We start from the raw sequence: 21,908 nt of genomic DNA, 5'->3' as shown, positions 1-21,908 counted from the left end.
CATTTAAAGAAAATTACAAAATGTGCATAGCGATGAGTGCTAGTAAGATAAAAATAAAGATTTCAACAATTAACATATGTGAAAAAAACATCTGTTTAATGAGTGCCTTCATTGCATGGAAATTAAAACACAGCTTTCATCTTCAGGGAGCAAATTTTAGGTTTCATATTGTGCAATGCATGCGGCCACTATTCTCACCGGTGAATATTTCTGTACTTCCTCAGAGAACATCACAATACATTACACCTCCTGTAATAAGCTCTTGCAGAGCTTATTACAGGAGGTGTAATGTACTTGTATGTACATGTATTAAAAGTATATTCACATTCTCACTTTGGATGCTTTTCTTGTTACAAATATTTACTTCATAAACAATTAGAAACTACAAAAGCCTCTATCTTGCCAAAGCCAATCTACCTTCTAGAAACAAACAAGATAAATACTTGTATGATTTTTAAATTGATGTACATCTCTGAAAATTAGAATATTATGTAAAAGAGCAATATCTTTTGCCAGTCATCTCAGAAAGTGAACCTCATATATTATATTGAATCATTATGCATAGAGCGATATATTCAAAGTTTTTGTTTCTTGTAATTTTGATGATTATGGCTTAAAGGTAAAGAAAACCCAAAATTCAGTGTCTCAAAAAATAAGAATATGGTAAAAAAGTTATTTTTTGGACACTCATGGTGTCACACCCATCAGCTAATTAACTCAAAACAAACGTTTCCTGAGCCTTTAAATTGTCTCTCACTCTGGGTCATAGGCCACACAATCATGGGGAAGATTGCTGACTGGAGAGTGGAGAAGCACATAATCCACATTGCTTGAAATCCAGTGTGAAGTTTCCACAGTCAGTGATGGTTTGGGTGCCGTGTCATCTGAGGGTGTTGGTCCACTGTATTTTCTGAATTCCACAGTCAATGCAGCCATCTACCATCTAACAGGAAATTCTAGAGCACTTCATGCTTCCCTCTGCTGACAAGATGTAGGGAGATGCCGATTTTATTGTCCAGCAGGACTTGGCACCTGCCTACACTGCCAAAGGTACTGAAAGCTGGTTCACTAACCACATTGTTCCTGTTCTTGATTGGGCAGCTAACTCCCTTGACCTAAATCCAATGGAAATTCAATGGGCTACCGTCAAGAGGAAGATGAGAGACATCAGACCCAACAAGGCAGGTGACCTGAAGGCAGCTACCAAAGCCAACTGTGCTTCCATTACACTTACACAGTGCCACAGGCTGATCCCCGCTATGCCATTTTGCATTCATTCAGTAATTCATGCAAGAGAAGGCCTAACCAAGAATTGAGTGCATAGAAATGGGCATACTTTTAAGAAGCCTGACATTTGTGCTTAATACATCTTTTTTTTTGATTGGACTAGTGTGAATTTTCTGAGACACATAAGTTTGGGGTTTCTTTACCTGTAAGCCATAATCATCAAAATTATAAGAAAGAAAGGCTTGAAATAGTTTACTCTATGTTGAATGAATCTCTATAAAATAACCATTTCACTTTCTGAAATGACTGCCAAAAAATATTGCACTTTTACACAATATTCAAATTTTTTGAGATGCATCTGTACAGAGTTCAGTTCTCATCCTCATTTGTGTTGGAATAAAGTGACACATGCTCTCCTATCACATCTTCAGCCAGCATGCCCTGTTCTGCCTCCTCCTGATGCTCTATCATTACCTCCGTCTCGTCATTTCCCTCTAACATTTCACTGTCCATTCCTTCATTTTCTTGTGCCTCATCCATTTCCTCTCTCTTAATTTCAGCATATTCAGGCTCTGTGATATCCTCCATCCCTTTTGCATCTGTAGGATCCTTCTTTTTTACAGCAGAGAAGTCAATGTCTGAGTACACAATCTCCTTTGGTGACAAGTTCGAATCTATCAGGTCCCCAACAGGTTCCTCTCCTGATCTTGCTGCCACTTGGTTCTGGATGCCATCATCCTGCATGTCAAGGATGCCATTGTTCTGTAAGTCTGGGATCCCATCATCACAATCCTATCATAAAATTCAAAATGAAATGTGTCAAGTGATAGCTGACAAGTTAATGCAGAGACAATGCATAATGTTTTTGAATGTGAAGAAAAATGAAGACGAAGCACATTAGCGGCGTTAATGTTAGATTTTTGAAAAATTATCAAAAATCTGGATAGTTTAGTTTTTCATTTTATTCGGACGATTAGATTAGTGAAAACCTTCCTTCAGTAGTAAAGCATATCCTGCTGCTGCATACACTGCCACATACCCTGATCTGGTATAACATTATGACTACTGAAAAGTGGAATTAAAAGCACTGATTATCTGCTTAATGTGGCAGCTGTGAAACATATTTGTCCTCAAAGTCCTCAAAGGCCTCAAAGGCAATCTCTTAGAAATGGCCCGAAAGGCCATGGGTAAAGGTGGAGCAAATCTGACAAGAGCTAATTTGTCATGGCTAGACAACTGGGTCGGAGCATCTCCCAAACAGCAGCTCTTGCAGGGTGTTCCAGATCACAATTGGTCTAAGGATACTGAGCATCAAGGGTCGTTGATGCAGACAAGTAACAAAGGTTGTTCTATGTGTTTTAATCCAACATATCAGTTGCCAAGGCTTAAATTGTCAAAGACGTTAATGCAGGTTCTGATAGAACAGTGTCAGATACACAGTGCATAACAGTATGTTGCAATTAGGCCTGCATAGTTGCAGACCAGCCAAGGGGCCCATGCTGATCCATCCATTGCTGAAAGCACATACAATGGTCAAGTAGGGCAAGCTGGTGCAGACAATGAAATGCTTTGACCAATGCTCACTTGTAAAACCTTGAGTCCTGCCTTCTGTGTGGATGTTACTTTGACATGTACCACCTACTTAGACTTTGGATCAACAAATCAAGGTCATGGAGGCCCAAACTCACAATTTACAGGGCTCAAATAATTTTATGCTAACATCTCTGCACCATATCAGAGCACATCTTTAGGAGTCAAGTGGAGTGCATCCCTCAACATGTCAGGACTTTTTTGGCTACAAAAGGGGGGCCAGAACACTGTTGAGCAGATGGTCACATGGCTGATTGATGTGCTTGCCATGTAGCTTTTTTTCTTGTTATTGCTTTGTGTCTCTGAGACGTCCTTCACCATACTCCATATGTCAACATCACCTTCCCATGATTTGATCACTATGATGGTACCACATTTCTGGTCCCTGCATTGGCACAGCTCTTCAAACCCTGTCAGGATGCAGCTATGTGCTAGAAGATCAAGGCCTGCCTGCATCACACCAGCAGCACAGTACTATATGGCTCTGAAATGCAATATTTTGGACAGTGGCTCACAAAAGAAACCATAGCCTCTGGAATTTTTGTTCCACATTTTGTGGCTCCTGTAAAGTTCTGACAAATTTATCCTTCACCTGTTTTGTGTTTTCCTTGGTCATTAAGTTGTTTATCCCATAAGGTTCTCAAAGCTCTTAAAGCTTTACAGAACAGCTGTACAGGTCCTTCTCAAAATATTAGCATATTATGATAAAGTTCATTATTTTCCATAATGTCATGATGAAAAATTAACATTCATATATTTTAGATTCATTGCACACTAACTGAAATATTTCAGGTCTTTTATTGTCTTAATATGGATGATTTTGGAATACAGCTCATGAAAACCCAAAATTCCTATCTCACAAAATTAGCATATTTCATCCGACCAATGAAAGAAAAGTGTTTTTAATACAAAAAACGTCAACCTTCAAATAATCATGTACAGTTATGCACTCAATACTTGGTCGGGAATCCTTTGGCAGAAATGACTGCTTCAATGCGGCGTGGCATGGAGGCAATCAGCCTGTGGCACTGCTGAGGTCTTATGGAAGCCCAGGATGCTTCGATAGCGGCCTTTAGCTCATCCAGAGTGTTGGGTCTTGAGTCTCTCAACGTTCTCTTCACAATATCCCACAGATTCTCTATGGGGTTCAGGTCAGGAGAGTTGGCAGGCCAATTGAGCACAGTGATACCATGGTCAGTAAACCATTTACCAGTGGTTTTGGCACTGTGAGCAGGTGCCAGGTCGTGCTGAAAAATGAAATCATCATCTCCATAAAGCTTTTCAGCAGATGGAAGCATGAAGTGCTCCAAAATCTCCTGATAGCTAGCTGCATTGACCCTGCCCTTGATAAAACACAGTGGACCAACACCAGCAGCTGACATGGTACCCCAGACCATCACTGACTGTGGGTACTTGACACTGGACTTCTGGCATTTTGGCATTTCCTTCTCCCCAGTCTTCCTCCAGACTCTGGCACCTTGATTTCTGAATGACATGCAGAATTTGCTTTCATCCGAAAAAAGTACTTTGGACCACTGAGCAACAGTCCAGTGCTGCTTCTCTGTAGCCCAGGTCTGGGGAATGCGGCACCTGTAGCCCATTTCCTGCACACACCTGTGCACGGTGGCTCTGGATGTTTCTACTCCAGACTCAGTCCACTGCTTCCGCAGGTCCCCCAAGGTCTGGAATCGGCCCTTCTCCACAATCTTCCTCAGGGTCTGGTCACCTCTTCTCGTTGTGCAACGTTTTCTGCCACACTTTTTCCTTCCCACAGACTTCCCACTGAGGTGCCTTGATACAGCACTCTGGGAACAGCCTATTCGTACAGAAATTTCTTTCTGTGTCTTACCCTCTTGCTTGAGGGTGTCAATAGTGGCCTTCTGGACAGCAGTCAGGTCGGCAGTCTTACCCATGATTGGGGTTTTGAGTGATGAACCAGGATGGGAGTTTTAAAGGCCCCAGGAATCTTTTGCAGGTGTTTAGAGTTAACTCGTTGATTCAGATGATTAGGTTCATAGCTCGTTTAGAGACCCTTTTAATGATATGCTAATTTTGTGAGATAGGAATTTTGGGTTTTCATGAGCTGTATACCAAAATCATCCGTATTAAGACAATAAAAGACCTGAAATATTTCAGTTAGTGTGCAATAAATCTAAAATATATGAATGTAACATTTTCATCATGATATTATAGAAAATAATGAACTTCATCACAATATGCTAATATTTTGAGAAGGACCTGTAATTATACTTAGAATAAATTACACACAAGTAGATGCTAACTACTAATTAGGTGACCTCTAAACACATTTGGCTGCTATGAATTTTATTTAAGGGTTAAAAAGTAGAAGCCACACTTTTTAGATTCGTATTTTTGTATTTTGTGTTGTTGATTAGTATGAGTACCAGTACAAGTACGAGTGTTGTCTATCACAAAAATAAGGTATATCGATGCTTGTGGTTATTATTTGATAAAATATGAAACGTTTAAAGGGTATTTACAGTTTTGCAAGATTCTGTTTGTACTACAACCTACCACCAACATCCCTGTAAAGAACTGTGGAAATCCACAAAAATTATCATCCAACATAAACTTGATGGCAGGTTTTGGCCCTACCTGAATACATGTAAGACAGACAACGGATTTCTGACTCATCTGAAATTCGTGAGGACACCAAAGACGGTAATCTGCTACATGAAAGATAGTTAGTGGCTATTATCAGAACCCTACTTCCAAAATATACTATTCACCTTTAGCTTTTTTTCAGAATCTTTTTTTTTTTTTCATATCGCAAGAGAGCTTTGGGACTGTTTTTTAATGTAAATATAGGATTAGTGTTGTTTCAAACTAGACACTGGGTTGATAAATTCTGATTATTTCTCTTTTAATTTCAGTTTTAGTAATATTTGTTATTTTAAAACAAAAGCTTTTTTATATCAGTCAGAACTAACATCTCCGTCATTTTACTACAAATTTAAATGATCAACACAAATAAAAAATTTGTTAATTGTAATATGATAAATCCTGTAAGTAATTTACATAAAAACTATGTTTACAATAATAGGTAAAATACCTTTGGGGCAGTTTCAGTGGTCACCAGCTCCAGCTTTTCAGTAGATTTCTTCTTTCTGTTTTTTAGAAGCAATCAAAGGAAAAGAGAATAAATAATATGAATCACTTTAACAAGCTTTTAAAAGTACTGAGGCCCTAGAATGATTATTTTTTACCACAAAGAACTTTATCATTGAAAGATTTAGGTATGGCAGATCAAATACAATAGATGGTACAGTTGTTCAGTTGTGTTGCTTTAGAGCAGTAGTGGGGAGTTTACACATTCTTCCCTTTTTAGTGCTTTAGGGTCATTTGGAGAAAGAAAAATAAAAATAAACACTAGAAAGGGAAATATATTTGTGTATTTTAGGACAAATGTCATTGTATGCATCACGTCATAGTCTGAAAAGGTATAATTTCTTACAATTACTTTGATGATTGCAGATTAAATTTGCATCTAAATGACAGAGGGGAGAAGTGTATAAAAGAGGGAACAAGTGGAATTAATTTATTGGCCGGAAAGCTCTGACTACTTATGTAAAATATGGAAAAAACTGTAGTACCTGTGGCTTTTTATTGCATGACACGCAATGAAGGTTGAAACAAATGATCCGATCAGAATTCCAACCCCAAAGACAATGAGGTGCCGAGGCCAATCTTCAACGATTTTTTTCAGAAAACTAGAAATTGTTGAATTGTCTGCAGGAAAGAACACAACACTCAAGTAAAAATAATTTCACTTTATATACAATGCAATTTCCATTTTAATGTACATTTGAAATGTACGTTTGAAAGACTAACCCGATTTTTGCTTATTGGAGTCTTCTGAGGCGGTTGTCACATTGTTATTTTGGCTGTTACCTGTACACCCGTCAGAACCATTGTTGGAACCTTTTAAAGGCACAGTTATGTTACTTGGGACTAAGAGGTTGGTTAACACAGTGTACGTAGAGATGCTGTCCAACAGCAGGCATGTAATTGTTGGTAAAGGAAGCCCCTCACTAAAACACACACAGGCTAGGACATCTGACTCACTTTTACATGCAAAACTGTCAACACTGAGAAAAGAGGTAATCCTCTCTACTTGGGCTGCTGTGGCTCAGGTGATTCGTTGTGTCCTTGGGCAAGACACTTCACCCGACTTGCTTGATGGTGGTCAGAGGGCTCGGTGGCATCTGTGTATGGTAGACTCACTTCGGTCAGCCTGCCCCAGTGCGGCTGTGGCTACATTGTAGCTCACCACTGTCATTTTGTGAATGACTGATTTTAGTGTAAAGTGCTTCGGGGGTCCACTGTGAAATCCACCGTCCATGATCTTCTGCTATAGAACTAAGCCTTTTCAAAAACTCTGGACCCTTGGTTTAAAGTTGTTTTCTCCCTTTTTCAATTAAGCAAATATTTTGACCAAGAGTTCCTTTTTTAAGAGAAAGAGTGAGGTTAACTCTCACTACTGCAGGTTTAGTTCAAGTTGTCATACATTTTAAAGCACAGAAACATGCAATTTCAACAATAGATCTACAATAATCAAAAAATTGTTTACATTCATCTTTAACCTTCAAAGGCAACTAGGGTGTCATGATCGTTGACCACCTGACCTTTAAAGTTCCCGTTGCCTTCGGCACTCTCAATTGTACCGCTTCACATTGTTAAACATAAGAAAGATCAGCCTAAACCTAGATGCCACTGAGCTCCTGGTACAGTCTATAGTCATCTCCTGTCTTGACTACTGTAATGCCTTTCTAACTTGTCTCCCAGCCTGTGCTGTGAAACGTCTGCAGATGGTCCAGAACGTGGTGCCGCGCCTGGTCTTCAATCAAAAAAGTCACTGATGTTAACCTACAAAGTGCTTAATGGAACATCTCTTACATACTTGAATGCTATCGCAAAAGCTTATGTCATAACTAGGGTCACTCCAGACGTCAAGGGATTGTCGGCTCGCAGTGCTTACACGATGCTCAATCCAAACTCTTTTCATGTGTCACTGATGACCTACCGAGTGCTGCCAAAACAGGGGGGTCCCTGTCTATCCTCATTAATTCTGCCCTAGCACCTACCCTGTACTTCCTTACTCCCCCCCTCTACTGCGCTCTTTCTTCACTTTCCTCCATGCCTGCACTCTATTCTACACTGTCCCCCTGTCATCTCTGACAGAACATGACTAGTGGTCTTCCTGTTACAACACCTCAATGTTAGCTTTGATATTAACTGCATTGTTATGTCCTCGCTTGTAGGTTACTTTGGATAAAATTGTCTACCAAATGCATAAAAACAAACCTTTGGAATGTATTTATTATATGTTATAGAAACATGAGCCAAACTCTTATTTCTAAATATCTTGGTGCTTTAGACATTTGTGAGGACATTGCCTATTAAACATCTTGTGAATAAACAAGATTTTCATCAAATCTTTTTGTCTAGTATTATGTTAACAGTTTTCAATTTTAAGCTGGTTTATTATATAAAACAAGTCAGGGTAAAACAAGCATTTTAGCATCAGGGTCTCTATGATTTACTTATTTTCCTTGTTTTTCTAAAGAAAAATAAAGAGAAATAGTAAAGCACATTACATTAATACTTACATCCTTCATTACTGGTGTTTTGACTCATTGTAGATGTGTTGACAGATGGGTTGGCCATGCAGGAAATACTGGTCTTAGGAAGTTTAAATACTGTGAATAAAACAGAGCTATTGATAAGGCCAAATGTTAACTACTTTTCCTGATGTTTGTTTTGCATTGTTAAATTACAACTAAAAATTGTTATGAGCATGATGTCGATTTTTCTTCTGAAGACAGACAGAAGACAAACAAAGTAAATGAGGAGGTTTAGTTAACTGTTTTTTATTAATTCATGTATATGTCATGGATCAACAGTTTGTTACTTGACCTCACAGTTAGATTGAAATAAATGTTGAATTTTGTACAACTCTTTGAATAAACAAATCTAATCTATTACTCGTAAAAACTGATAAAGTTACCTGTGGCAGTGAGGAGCAGACTTGCAAAAATCAGAACCAACATCTTGACAGTTTAAAACTGATTGTTCCTGCAAAAAACACATTTCATTACTGCACTCGCACAAAAAGAGAAGTTAGGACAGAAAAAAACATTTTCTGGTGAAACTGGTACCGAAACAAATTCATGCTTGACATTTAAATGCACAGTATTTAAATGCAGAATTTTGGAAGCTATGGGATTCTGTAATTAAACAGATTAAAATATTTCATTAATCTCATATCACTTTAAACATTTTTATCTATAGGATTTGTAATCAAAACTTCATTATATTTACTTATCTAAAGCTATAAATGATTATTAAGATAATCGAGATGTATACATAAATACAACTTCTAACTCGGCTGAATCAATACATGTTTGATTTTAAAGGTAACTTTTAGACATCATAACAGAGACATTGTAGGAATCAGAGAGGATATCCCGAAAATGAGATGGTACCTTTTTTTGTAGAATCTTTGGCCTGTTTCCCCCCACTGACTTCTGCTTACTGCTTCTGCTCTGATCTGACTCTTTCTCTTCCTCCTCCTTTTCTATGTCTTCCTTCTTTACATTACAGGAAGTTTCTCTACACATCACTGCTCCTTATGTCCCCTCTAGGACAAATTGGCTTTTACTGCAGTGGTATGTGAAGTTGTTAGGTCTCTGATTTGCATCTCAGGTATGCAGGCCTTACTATGTGGGGTTTGCATGTGAACCTAAGACTTCCTGGTACTTTGTTTTCCTGCCACAGTACAAAAACATTATTTAGTTTACCTGGTTATTTTAAACTGACCACAGGAGTTATTTTGGACTTGCAGAATAATTTGACAGAAAGATAATTTTGAAAATCAGAATCACTTTTTTTTTATTAGGACAATTTATCCTATAACAAATATTATATGTTATATTATTATATATATTATATAATATATAATTTCACTAAATAAATAATGTGTTGTAATCTTAACATACATTTTTGGCATAAAAAAGATAAATCTTCCTGTTAGAAAGAATCTTTGAATTTACAGCAGTTTCAAAACATTAGCTATCATGTATTTCGGCACAATGGCATTTCATTAACGACTTCCTGCATTTTGTGGCAACTATCTAAAAACTGACCGCAAACTTTCCTTTAACACAAATACACAGAGGGCTGAAAGCAAAAAAGTATTTATTTAACTGGTATTGATGAATTCTGAAAAAGTCCATGACTAACACACAGGGAACATCAAGTATTTGTGTTATGGGTTTGTTAGTTCTCAGTTAGGGAGGTCTTTAGTTAACTTTTGTTGAATCTGAATTTTAGTTTCCCTTTTTTCTGCCAGGTCAAAAGATGCTGATGGAACAGGCTTTTTCATTACCTTTATTACACTGAACACTCAGTATCGAAGCCCTTTCACTGCAGACTGTTTGATTTTGTTCGTTAGTCCTCATATTTTCACTTAGTTTAATTTTAGTTGTATGAATATGTAATTTAGTATACTTTTGCAGCTATTTATTTATTTTACATGATGGTAATGGGTTAATGATTATGGGAAGTCTCCACCCACACACAATAACGGAATTAAAAATACCAGTGTGACACAAAGAAAACAAGTTAGGCAGTAATAAACATGCTTGACAACAAATCTTCTTCCAAACAATAGAACCATTCATTTGTGACATAGAAATGGACAATTATGTATTACTCAGTTATTTAGGACCAACAAGGGTTGATTTGTGCTCCAGTTTGAAAGTAAAATACAAAACAGGAGGGCCTCTTAAATAACAACTAACAGGCCTGTGAGAGCTGGCTTTCTTACTGGTTGTTAGGTGATCAAAGGCTTATGTCATGCAATAAAATGCAAATGCATTACTTAAAAAATCACGCAATGTGATTTTCTGGATTTTTTCTAGATTTTCATTTTGTTTTTTACTCTGCCACTCACAGCAGTAAAAATTAAAGACTTCTACATGCTTTGCAAGTGGGAAAACCTGCAAAGTTGGATGACTTCCTTACCTCAGGTTTACAGAGAATAGTCTGAAAAAGAGAAGATATCCAGTGAGAAGCCGTTGTAGACAAAGGTCAAAGGAGCATGGCCTGACTGGATTAAGATGATAAAAATGCAACAACAGCTCAAATACCCACTCATTACAACGAAGATATGCAAAATACAATCTTTAAATGCATAGCATGTCAAATCCTGGAGCAGATGGGCCACAGAAGCAGAAGAACAAACCAAGTGGAACTCCTGTGAGCTAAAAACAGAAAACTGAGGTTTTAATTCTAAGAAGCTAACTAAAATTGGACACGAATAGTTTGAAAGTTCTCCCAGCTTTAACACAGTTTTTTCAAGGGCAAAGTGCAATCAGATGCATCCTCGTGGCTGCAGGAGCCTAATAGCAAAAACAACAGAAACTCAGGGGGAGAATGATCCACTCATTGACATGCAGACATGGACTGCTGCATGTAACAACATGCAGCAGTGAATGCAACATGTATATATAGATATATATGTATATATAGATATACATATATATGTATATATATATATCTATAATTTATGCTTTGCCTATTGCAAGTTATTGCAAAACAGCAAATGCTTACTGAAAGTACCACCTCAAAAAGCAGTCAGGAAACTGTAAAATATTTTTTAACCAAATTGCTATGGAGAAGTGATGCTGCCATAAATTCTAAAATGGACTACAATGACTTAGACATTGGACCACAATGGCCATAGTAAGAAATGAGGCAATAAGAAATGTCAAAGCAGAGGAAAGAAGTAGCAGCATTTTAGCTGTGAAAATGCACATCCGTTCTGAGTCTTGTATGACTGTGAGGTTTTCTTTTGCTTCTCCATTTTCATGACCACTGAAAACCTTGATGTTCTAATGCTTTTTTAGAGATAAAACAACAACACAGTTTATCACCATGTAAATGACAGAGTAGGTAAGGTCCTGGGTAGACATATATTTGAGAATCCTCAGTTGTCATATTTGAGATCCCCATTTTGGCTACTCCAGCTTCCATATTAAGAAACATTCCCATATAGAGAACATCACCAAAAAGGATTTATTGTTCTAACAGCACCACCTAGTAGTGCAATTTAACTGAATTTTCTTTATCCTGAGGGGCTGCAATTTTTTATATCATCTGAGATTTCCCCAGCAAAATCTTTCAAATTGACCAAGTTCAAATGTCAAATGTGGGAAAGATGATACACTAAATTACCATGACCATATTACAATATGCCCTCACTGAAAGTCTTGAGGATAAGTACCAAGTTTCGTGTAAATCCAGCAATCTGTTCGGCAGATATAATCTTTTGGAACTTATAATGTTCACTATCGTCAACATTTTTAAAAACTGAATATGGAGAGAGAGCATCTCATTCCCTAATAGGATCTGGAATTGTTTTCTGGGAATCATGAAATATGGTAGAGATATAGTCAATTAACGTTTGTGCTAGCTCGTTATAAATTTCTGTCTGTATATAACCTTGACAATTTTCAAAAATGTGAAAAGCTTTTCCATATTGTTTTCTTCACTGCTTCCATTGATAGTATGTACCGAGGTTTCATGTCGATCAAGTAAAAAATACAGGATGAGATATTAAAAATAGGTTATGTGTTTGTCACGACATAGGAAAAATCTAGATAGGCGGAAGTGGGCGTGACCCACATCATGCAGAATCATCCAAGAAACAGGGTGATATAAGATATAATAAGTTTTTGAGCGTGTGAAGTATAGTTTTGGAGTTATAAGCCAAAACACATTTTCCATTAAAATAGTGCCCCCTAGTTATTGATGAGTGTGAAGTTTTGTATCTGAAAAGCAGTTGTGTTTGTCTCACATCAAACCAGATGATAGTTAGGGCTGTTTTATTTTTTTTTATTTTTTTTGTATTTTCTGCCCCAGGAAACTAAACAACCACTGAGCAAAAAAGCAGCACAAGCATGACTCCAAAACTGACAAAACCGAGTCTTTAACATTATGACAAAAGCTGTTGTGGCTCAGGGTTGAAGTGGTTGTCTTAGGCATACAATATGGAAATAAATCACCATGTATAAGATAATATATCACATAACTTATTCTTAGCAACCTTTCAGATATGAATCCCTTTTGCGTAGGTTGGGGTTCAATTGGTTTCCTAAGGACACTGTGACACATGAACAGGAAAACCCACAGCCTTCTGTTTTAATAGATCTTTCATGTATTGCCACAGTTTAACCTGCCTCTCACTATTTGTATGTAATGCTTAACTGTTAAACACAGATCCTACCTGTGTACTAGGTACAGTGAAATAACTTTCAGTTTTTATAGACTCAGAGCCACCATGAAAAACAAGTGTGAGTTTGTTGCTGTCAAGTTTCATCTTCCTTCACTCTGGTATCGTTAGTAATTTTTGCATCTTTGGCATATAGCACAAAATGACAAGTTAAAAAAAACATAAAACCTGGTTAAGATTCTTGGCAATGGTGTTTACAAAATCCAGAAAACCAAACTTTTAAAAGGTTAAAAACTCACAGTTTACATTCAGAATCACAGTCTCCTCTGTAGTTCTACCATCTGTAAGGTTGACTACAGCGGATGCTAGTATTGTTGTGTTCAGCTGATAGGTTAGGTTAGACTTAAGCTGTGTCTATGTAACAACAGTAAAATTCTCAGTTTTTAAAGCAGTCAGGCTTCCTTTGTTATTGGACAAAATGACATCCATCTGCACATCCAGCTCATTTTAGAATGTCACCCCAGGAGCAGTGCAGGAAGATCAACGTGAGCTTTTGATTTAAACCAATTGAAATTTGCTTCATATGTTTATTATTTTCTGTATTATGGATGAAACAATCATGTATTTTGTCAGATTTTAAAATGTGACATTAATAAGGGATTTTATGAGCATATGATGCAGTTCATCTGAGCTGCCCACAGAGGTCGACAAATGATTTTTTTAAACATAAAGCAAACCTACAAAAATATATCAGTTGTGGATTGACATATTTTTCACTAATGCACAGAGAGTAATTTTTGAACAGAACTGATTTTGTTTTGATTATTATACTTCATTTTTTTAATTAGCACTCTGCCAGAAAGACTTCTCACGATTTCAACAGTAGGCCTAAAGTAGTTTTTTGTTTATTGCCCCACATCTTACTGCGCAATGAGATCTTAATTAATAGCATAGGATGAAGAATTTGCCCATCAGGGTCAACATCTCTTTTTCTGCAGAAAAAGCAATTTGACATGCCTTTTTAGTTTTAAAGCAGTTTTCAAACTTCCTTGAGGTTACACTAGGTAATGATTAATATCCCATCATTCATATTGAGGGGACTATGCCAAAGACATGCTGTGATCTTCCCAGTTTGATGCAGCAAAAGAATGCATGTATGTCCAGTAAATAAATATAAACTGGGACATCAGCTTTTATAGTATTTATTATGCTTGAGTCACATGATTTAATTTTAAATGTGAGAAACCATGCACAAATAAGCAATTGCCTAAACATGTATGCAATTAATTGTATAAGCAAATGAAGAACTACCCTATGTAACCAAAGTACAGTCATTTACAATGTTATGTGGCAATTATAACATAGAACAGGTGGAGAGGCAGCAGATTTTTACCTCCCTCTACAGGTGAACTTAATGTGACCTCTAAACGTTTGAATGTGCATGTCCAGCTGTTGTATGTTTCAGTACTTTCTGCACAATTTGCTGCTCTCTAACAACAGCAAAATTCACAACAGGTGTTTGTCCAACCAAGATGGCGCCGACGATGGCAGCCTCGGAGCTTCGCTCTCTTTGTTTTTGTATTTTGTGTGTTTTTATGTTTTTCGAGCCACAGTACTGTGGTCTCGAGTCACAATCCTGTGGTCTCATTCAGTAGAGAGGAACTTCTCAACATCAGAGTGTCCTCTCTTGGGATTTTTTCACCATCTTTCATCGATCCGAGGTTCACTGAGCTCCTGGCAAGCGGAGCTGCGGCTCTATATGGGATACTGCGCAGAAAGCGTTGGAGGGGAAATCGTGCTGGCGAGGTAAAGCTCCGCAAAAGAGGACTTCGCACACCACTGCCTTCAATCCACCTGGCAAGTGTCCGCTCTCTAAGCAACAAGATGGATGAGCTGCTTCTTCTCACCAGTAAAAACACGGACCTCCGCGGATCTGCGATTCTCTGCTTTACCGAGACATGGCTGAGTGAAAACATCCCGGACCGCGCACTGCTGATGCCGGACTTCCAGCTGCTCAGAGCGGATCGCAGCGCGGAGCTATCAGGGAAGAGGCGAGGAGGCGGAATCTGCTTTTATATAAATGAAGGTTGGTGCAGAGACGTAAATGTGCTGGGGAAAACATGTAGTCCGGATCTGGAGTCATTTTCCATAATCTGTAAACCGTTTTATTCACCGAGAGAGTTTTCCTCGTTTATAATAATTGGCTGCACTTCTGCCGCGGAAAAACATCTTGCTGAGCTAATTACAGACGTGGAGAAAAAATACACGGATTCTTTCATCATAACACTGGGAGATTTTAACAGAGCAAACCTCTCCAATGAACTCTCCAAATACAGACAACATATTAAGTGTCCCGTGTCCCACCAGAGACAAAAACACACTGGACCATTGTTACACAGCTTTAAAGGACTCATATCATGCTGTCACCAGGGCTGCTCTGGGTTTTTCGGATCATTACCTAATCCACCTCATCCCACCCTACAGACAGAGACAAAAAGCTTCCAAACCCAAGGTTCACACTGTTAAGAAGTGGACTGAGGAACCAAAACAGATGCTACAGGCCTGCTTTGAATGCACAGACTGGACTGTTTTTGAAACCTCAGCCACTGACCTAAACCAACTAACTGATGTGGTGACATCATACATCAGTTTCTGTGAGGACATGTGTGTGCAGACCAAGACCTTCTGCACCTTTGGGAATAACAAGCCATGGTTTACTCCACACCTCAGGAATCTGCGCAAGGACAAGGAAGAAGCTCACAGCAGTGGAGATTGGGCGCGGTACAGGCAGGCCAGGAACAGACTAACAAAGGAGATCAAAGCAGCCAAGAGAAGCTACAGTGAGAAGCTTAAGAACAGCCTTTCTACTAGTGACACTTCAGCTGTATGGACCGGTCTGAGAAACCTGACTGCCTATAGGAGCCCCCCCCCATCCATCCTGAACAGAGTCGTTTCCTGGCCAACCGTCTGAATGGCTTCTACTGCAGACATGACAAGAAGCCATTCACACATCAAACCATCTCCTCCACATTCCATTCAGGAACAAATTCCTCCCATAAAGTAATCAACCCCCTACCTTCAGATCCTCTGCCTGCACTAAATATCTCCAAGGAAGATATAAATAGCCTCTTTCAGTGCATGAAAACGAAGAAAGCTGGAGGACCTGATAACGTCTCCCCATCATGCCTGAAAGCCTGTGCACATCAACTCGCTCCGATCTTCACAAGGATCTTTAACAAGTCACTGGAGAAGTGTGATGTTCCCTCCTGCTTCAAACGATCCACCATCATCCCGGTGCCCAAGAAACCCACCATCCTAGGATTAAATGACTACAGGCCTGTAGCCCTGACGTCGGTGGTCATGAAATCCTTTGAGCGGCTGGTGTTGAAGCATCTGAAAGACATCACAGGCCCCCTGCTGGACCCCCTGCAGTTTGCTTACCGAGTAAACAGGTCGGCAGATGATGCTGTTAACTTAGGTCTACACTTCATCCTGCAACACCTCAACCACCCAGGGACGTACGCCAGGATCCTGTTTGTAGACTTCAGCTCGGCCTTCAACACCATCATACTAGACATCCTCCACCAGAAGCTCACTCAGCTCAATGTCCCAGCCTCCACCTGTCAGTGGATCAACAGCTTCCTGACGGACCGACAGCAGCAGGTGAGACTGGGGAGCATCTTCTTCCGATCCAGATCAATAAGTACTGGTGCCCCCCAGGGGTGTGTTCTATCCCCACTCCTCTTCTCCCTGTACACAAATGACTGCACCTCATCGGACTCGTCCGTGAAACTCCTTAAGTTTACAGATGACACCACTGTCATTGGACTGATCCAGGACGGTGATGAGTCTGCATACAGACATCAGGTGGATCGGCTGGTACACTGGTGCGGTCAGAACTACCTTGAACTCAACCCACTCAAGCCTGTGGAAATGGTGGTGGACTTTCAGAGAACACCACCCCCATACAACCCCACACCATCCTCAACAACACTGTATCGGCCGTGGACCCCTTCAGGTTCTTAGGAACCACCATCTCTGAGGACCTGAGATGGTCTTCACACATAGACATTGTTCGAAAGAAGGCCCAGCAGAGACTGTACTTCCTGAGGCAATTCAAGAAGTTCAACCTTCCACAGGAGCTGCTGGTCATCTTCTACACTGCCATCATTCAATCTGTCCTGTCTTCATCCATCTCAGTGTGGTTTGGCTCATCCACAAAACAGGACAGGTGCAGAGTGCAACGAATAATCAGGAATGCAGAGGGAATAATCAGGGCTGACCTTCCCTCCATCCAGGACTTATACAGGTCTAGGGTCAGGAAAAGAGCTGCTAAAATCTCTGCAGAGCCCACACACCCTGCACATACACTGTTCAGAGCTTTACCTTCAGGCCGCCGCTACAGAGCACTGTTCGCTAAAACCAGCCGCAACAGAGACAGTTTCTTCCCCCAGGCTGTTTCTCTGTTGAACATTTAATAGAGTACCAAACAACAGCATACAGATGTTGCAAATGCAGCTTTTTATTATACATGTGTATATTGTACATTGTAAATATGTATATTCTGTAATGCAAAAACAAAACCAAAGAGCAAAGTGTACCGGAGTCAAATTCCTTGTTTGTATGTACGAACTTGGCAATAAAGCTGATTCTGATTGTTGTAAATATGAATCTGAGAATATTATTTAATATTTAATATTAATATTTTAATATTTTATCAAATAATATTTCGGTCTGTTAAGGATTGTCCTGTGAATACCAGACAGAATAGAAAGGTGTGAGACGAGCTCTGGCATTATTGAACAGCATAAACTCTGCACATATATGGAATGAATTCACACAATTTCTTAAAATACAAGAATTTATTAACAAAAATAAGTCAACTCAAAGTCAAACATATTTCAATCAACAAACTCTTTACTATGCTAAAACAATCCAACTAAACTACCAAGCAGAATTAACGAATAATGAAGACTAATGGACTATGTACAATATAAACAAGTTGATTAAAGACGATTGGAAATCATGACCAAAACGAGTGATGCAACATTACCATGCAATGTTTATGTTTGAGAACCAAGGATTATCTTGAAGAATCTGGAAGTGAAGTTAGTCTTGGAACTAATTTAGGAAATAATCAGCAAACGTTTAGACAACCCTTCACAAAGCAAGATCAGATAAAATATTATTTTAATAAAATAATGTTTTAAATAATGATCTGCTGAATAAAACCAACCTCCTGGATGACTAATTCTCAATGGTGTCTAATTAACTGCCTTTATTTATTGAAATAATATTTGAAGAAATATTATTTAGAGAGTATTTTGGAAAAGAGCCAAATCTTTCTGGAGAAATGGGACTTAATGGTGTTTACTTAGTTATCAAATCTAGTAAATGATGTTCAGGGACTATTATTCACTAGCTTGAAAACCAAGAACCTTTCTTTTGAATAGTCTTTAGTAGCAACCACATGTTCTCTACCGGTTAGCCGTTAAGCTAACAAAGAAGCTTAGCACCAGAATCAACACATACCTTTAAAATACCAGGATTAATAAAAGGGTTAAAATGCATAAGCGCGGATGGCACGTTATGAGCAATGTTCTGGTTAAAACCACCCTTTAAATAACGTTTATCTTAGCTTTAAAACATACAAAGAACACAGAACCGGCGCGTGCCGTAGCTAGCCTACTAGCACTAAAGATAGCCAGGTTCCACAAAACAAAACTTCATAACATGAAAAAGTTTAGATCATTTCATCCTAAACCTATCTGTTAATCTGCCCAAACCTAACCTCTGACCATGGTGAGTAAACGTTGTCCAAGGGCGATGAAGTTCGAATAAACGTCTACAGTCAACAAGCGGTTGGTTCGGTAGCTAACCTCTGCGTTCGTTCTGTGAACAAAAGAGTTAGCGCTCCGGGGAGCTGGGTGGCTTGTTCGGTCCGTCAACCAGCTGTTCATTACCGTAACACGGTTGTGCAGGCCGTAGTAACTTCCTTCAGACTCGGCTTGTAGAAGCAGCTTCTCCGCCGGGGATCTCTCTGCGACACAGTTTTGCTTCTGCGGGGCTTCGGAGAGAAAGGTAAGCAACTCTTACACCTTAATTTCCCCATTCATGAATGAAAATACCGGATACACAGACAGTATTTCATTCTACTTAACTTTGCATATGATTGATGATTGTATGGCTTTGGATCCAGTTGAATTTTATGTCTTTTTGCCAGCAAAAGACATTCGTGCGCTGGGCCTCTCCTGAACCGTCCTCCTCGAAGGCCGTGTGGAAAGAGAAAGACTTGCGGAAAGGTGGGGGCTTATATGCTGGCAGTGTCATCGTGGGAAGTCCTCTGCTACACCCCCTTCCCCCTTCGGAGTTGTGCTTTTATTTGGGTAATGGTGCCACAGGAAGTCCGCAGTTATCCCCTTTTCTGGCTGTGCCGGAAGAAGGTTAATGCACTTTATTTTGAAAAGTTCCAGGAATGTCCGTACCAGAATTTTAGTGTTGAAATCCATGGCTGTAGGTCCCAACAGATTGATCCATCAACCAAAAAATTTCCTGGTTCAACCAAAATTGATATTTAAACGACGCCTAAAAACTGATCAACAATACCTTACCACTGCGAGGCTTCAAACCGGATCTTCTCAGACAGAACTGGCGACTGAGCTGAGAGTGTCACAGACTGTCGACTGCAGGATGCAACAGAGATACTGAAAGACTGGAAAAGTCACAGAAAGGCATAGAAGTGGACGTCGTTTGGCCATATCCCACACTGATGACTGCTTTATTGTGTTACTTCCTCATTGCGCTGTGCATTAGACAATGCAGCCCCCTTGAAAAAAAATTATTTATAGGAGGCTGGCTGCCTGGTTTAATTCAGAGCTGCTGTTAGAAAATTGGAGAGAAAATGGCGCTCTACACACCTAAAGGATTCCTACTTAATCTGAAACAATAGCGTACTGTTGTATAAAAAGACACTTCGCCAAACCAGAACAGCTTTTTTCTCATCATTAATGAAAGAGAATAGCAATAATTCTGGGTTTCTCTTTAGTACAGTTGCTAAACTTACACAGTCATATGATTAATCTATCCTTAGTAAATGGATATGTACCACAAGCTTTTAAGGTAGCTGTAATTAAACCTTTACTCAAGAAACCTTTGCTTGATCAAAATGATTTAATAAATTACAGACCTATATCCATTCTTATCTAAAATTCTTGAGAAAATAGTTGCTAATCAAATGTGTGAGCATTTACACAACAATGACCTGTTTGAAGAGTTTCAGTCAGGTTTCAGAGCCCATCATAGCACTGAAACAGCTCTGCTGAAAGTCACTAATGATATTCTTATGGTCTCAGATAATGGACTTGTGTCTGTACTTGTCCTGTTAGATCTCAGTGCTGCATTTGATACAGTCGATTACAATATTCTCTTAGAAAGACTGAAATTTCAGTCACACTCTAAGAAACCAAAGTGTTTTGATTTTTTACATTTATTGATTCCCATTCAGTTTGCTGCTATAAAATTAAACTTCCAAACAGGCATGTATGAAAAGTGGTTTACATTGTACCCCATCAGAAATTATATTTCTCCAGTTGTATAATGGAACGACTTTCATCCTTGAACGTGCGTGTCATATTCTCCAGATGATTTACAGTTGTACCAACAAATCCTACTAGCAATATTAGCTTTGCAGAACACTATAAAACAACACAAAGTACTGCTGCTTCTGTTTGGTTCTTGCAGAGTGGTAGTATTGCAAAAAGGAAATTGAGAAGAAACAACATACATTTTTAAACTGTAAATAAAACAGAACTAAAGATCAAAAAGGATTTGTACTGTTTTTTGATATTATTATAATTCTATGATTTAGCATGATGCTAGAAGTGTCTTATTTAAGCTTCATGCAAAATAGAGATTTGCATAGTATTTTAAGACATGCAACATGTATTACTCATAAAATGACAATAAACATTGTCTCTTTACCTTAAGCAGCAAAGAGAAGAGTTGCAAACAGCAGAGCAAACATCTTGATTTGGCCCCTGGGAGGGATTACATAAGATTATGGGGATGAGTAAGAGGAGTGGTTGAATGCAAATAGGAGAATACCATCACAAAACGTTATAATAAACAAACAGATTGAAAAAATGCAAAATATTCCAGACCTAGCCAGCCTTGTTGCTTTTTTCTGCAAGGTCAGAAAAGATATATGCAAGAACCAAACAGCTAGTTCAGTGAGCAGCTGTTGTAATTGGACTGACATTCTTAAGGTGACAAAGATTTAAAGCATTAGACTCTGCATCCATCAAGGCCACCCCTCCTGATGGGCACACATTTCAACATCTTTTCACTCATCATACAGAAACAATGTTGTGTAACATGGTCAACAGCTGGCAACCTTTAATCAAAAGACATAACAGTACAGATATGTCACAGTTTATATATATATGTATATATATATATATATATATATATATATATATAGAGAGAGAGAGAGAGAGAGATGCTGACTGGGAGCTCAGATGTCAAAATCTATGACCTGGGTCTGTATCTCCCACTTCACTAACTAAGTAACTAACTATGTACTAACTTTATTCTTCACATTGCAAAGGGTTTTCAGGAAGTATCACCAAATATATCTGCTTGTTATTTCATCTCTAAGACCAACTTTCTTTTAATGAAATAGCACACAGTTCTGATTTCTTGGGTTTGAGTCTCTGATGTGGGTGGGTTTGCTTGTTGCCCCCCAGTTCAGCCGTCTCGTGTTGGGGTTTACCCCAGTGGATGAGAGGGTCGCATCCCTGCGCCTTCGGGTTGGGAAGAGGTCTCTGACTATCATTTC

The 21,908-nt window shown here is 38.8% G+C and overlaps 1 protein-coding gene across 3 annotated transcripts; it reads right to left on the bottom strand.

The window, feature by feature from the left end:
* Window positions 1–75: 75 nt before the first annotated feature.
* Window positions 76–21,908, bottom strand: LOC124862342. 3 transcript variants are annotated; one of them, XM_047356220.1, is made up of 8 exons: window positions 21,053–21,908; window positions 10,864–10,884; window positions 8,846–8,913; window positions 8,448–8,537; window positions 6,670–6,759; window positions 6,432–6,567; window positions 5,891–5,945; window positions 76–2,019 (listed from the first exon to the last, which is right to left on the bottom strand). In XM_047356220.1, exons 3-8 carry the CDS (start codon window positions 8,886–8,888, stop codon window positions 1,597–1,599), a joined length of 837 nt encoding a protein of 278 aa, XP_047212176.1. In that variant the 5' UTR covers window positions 8,889–8,913; window positions 10,864–10,884; window positions 21,053–21,908; the 3' UTR covers window positions 76–1,596. The 3 variants fall into 3 exon arrangements, with proteins under 3 accessions (XP_047212176.1, XP_047212167.1, XP_047212161.1); XM_047356211.1 differs by lacking the exon at window positions 21,053–21,908 and having other exon boundaries at window positions 10,864–11,234; XM_047356205.1 differs by lacking the exons at window positions 10,864–10,884; window positions 21,053–21,908 and adding an exon at window positions 9,324–10,667.

This window comes from Girardinichthys multiradiatus, chromosome 3 (assembly GCF_021462225.1).
Source record: "Girardinichthys multiradiatus isolate DD_20200921_A chromosome 3, DD_fGirMul_XY1, whole genome shotgun sequence".
NCBI classification, from domain to species: Eukaryota; Metazoa; Chordata; class Actinopteri; order Cyprinodontiformes; family Goodeidae; genus Girardinichthys; species Girardinichthys multiradiatus.
Note: the sequence above shows the minus strand (reverse complement) of the source record. Positions and strands in the feature narration are given on the sequence as shown.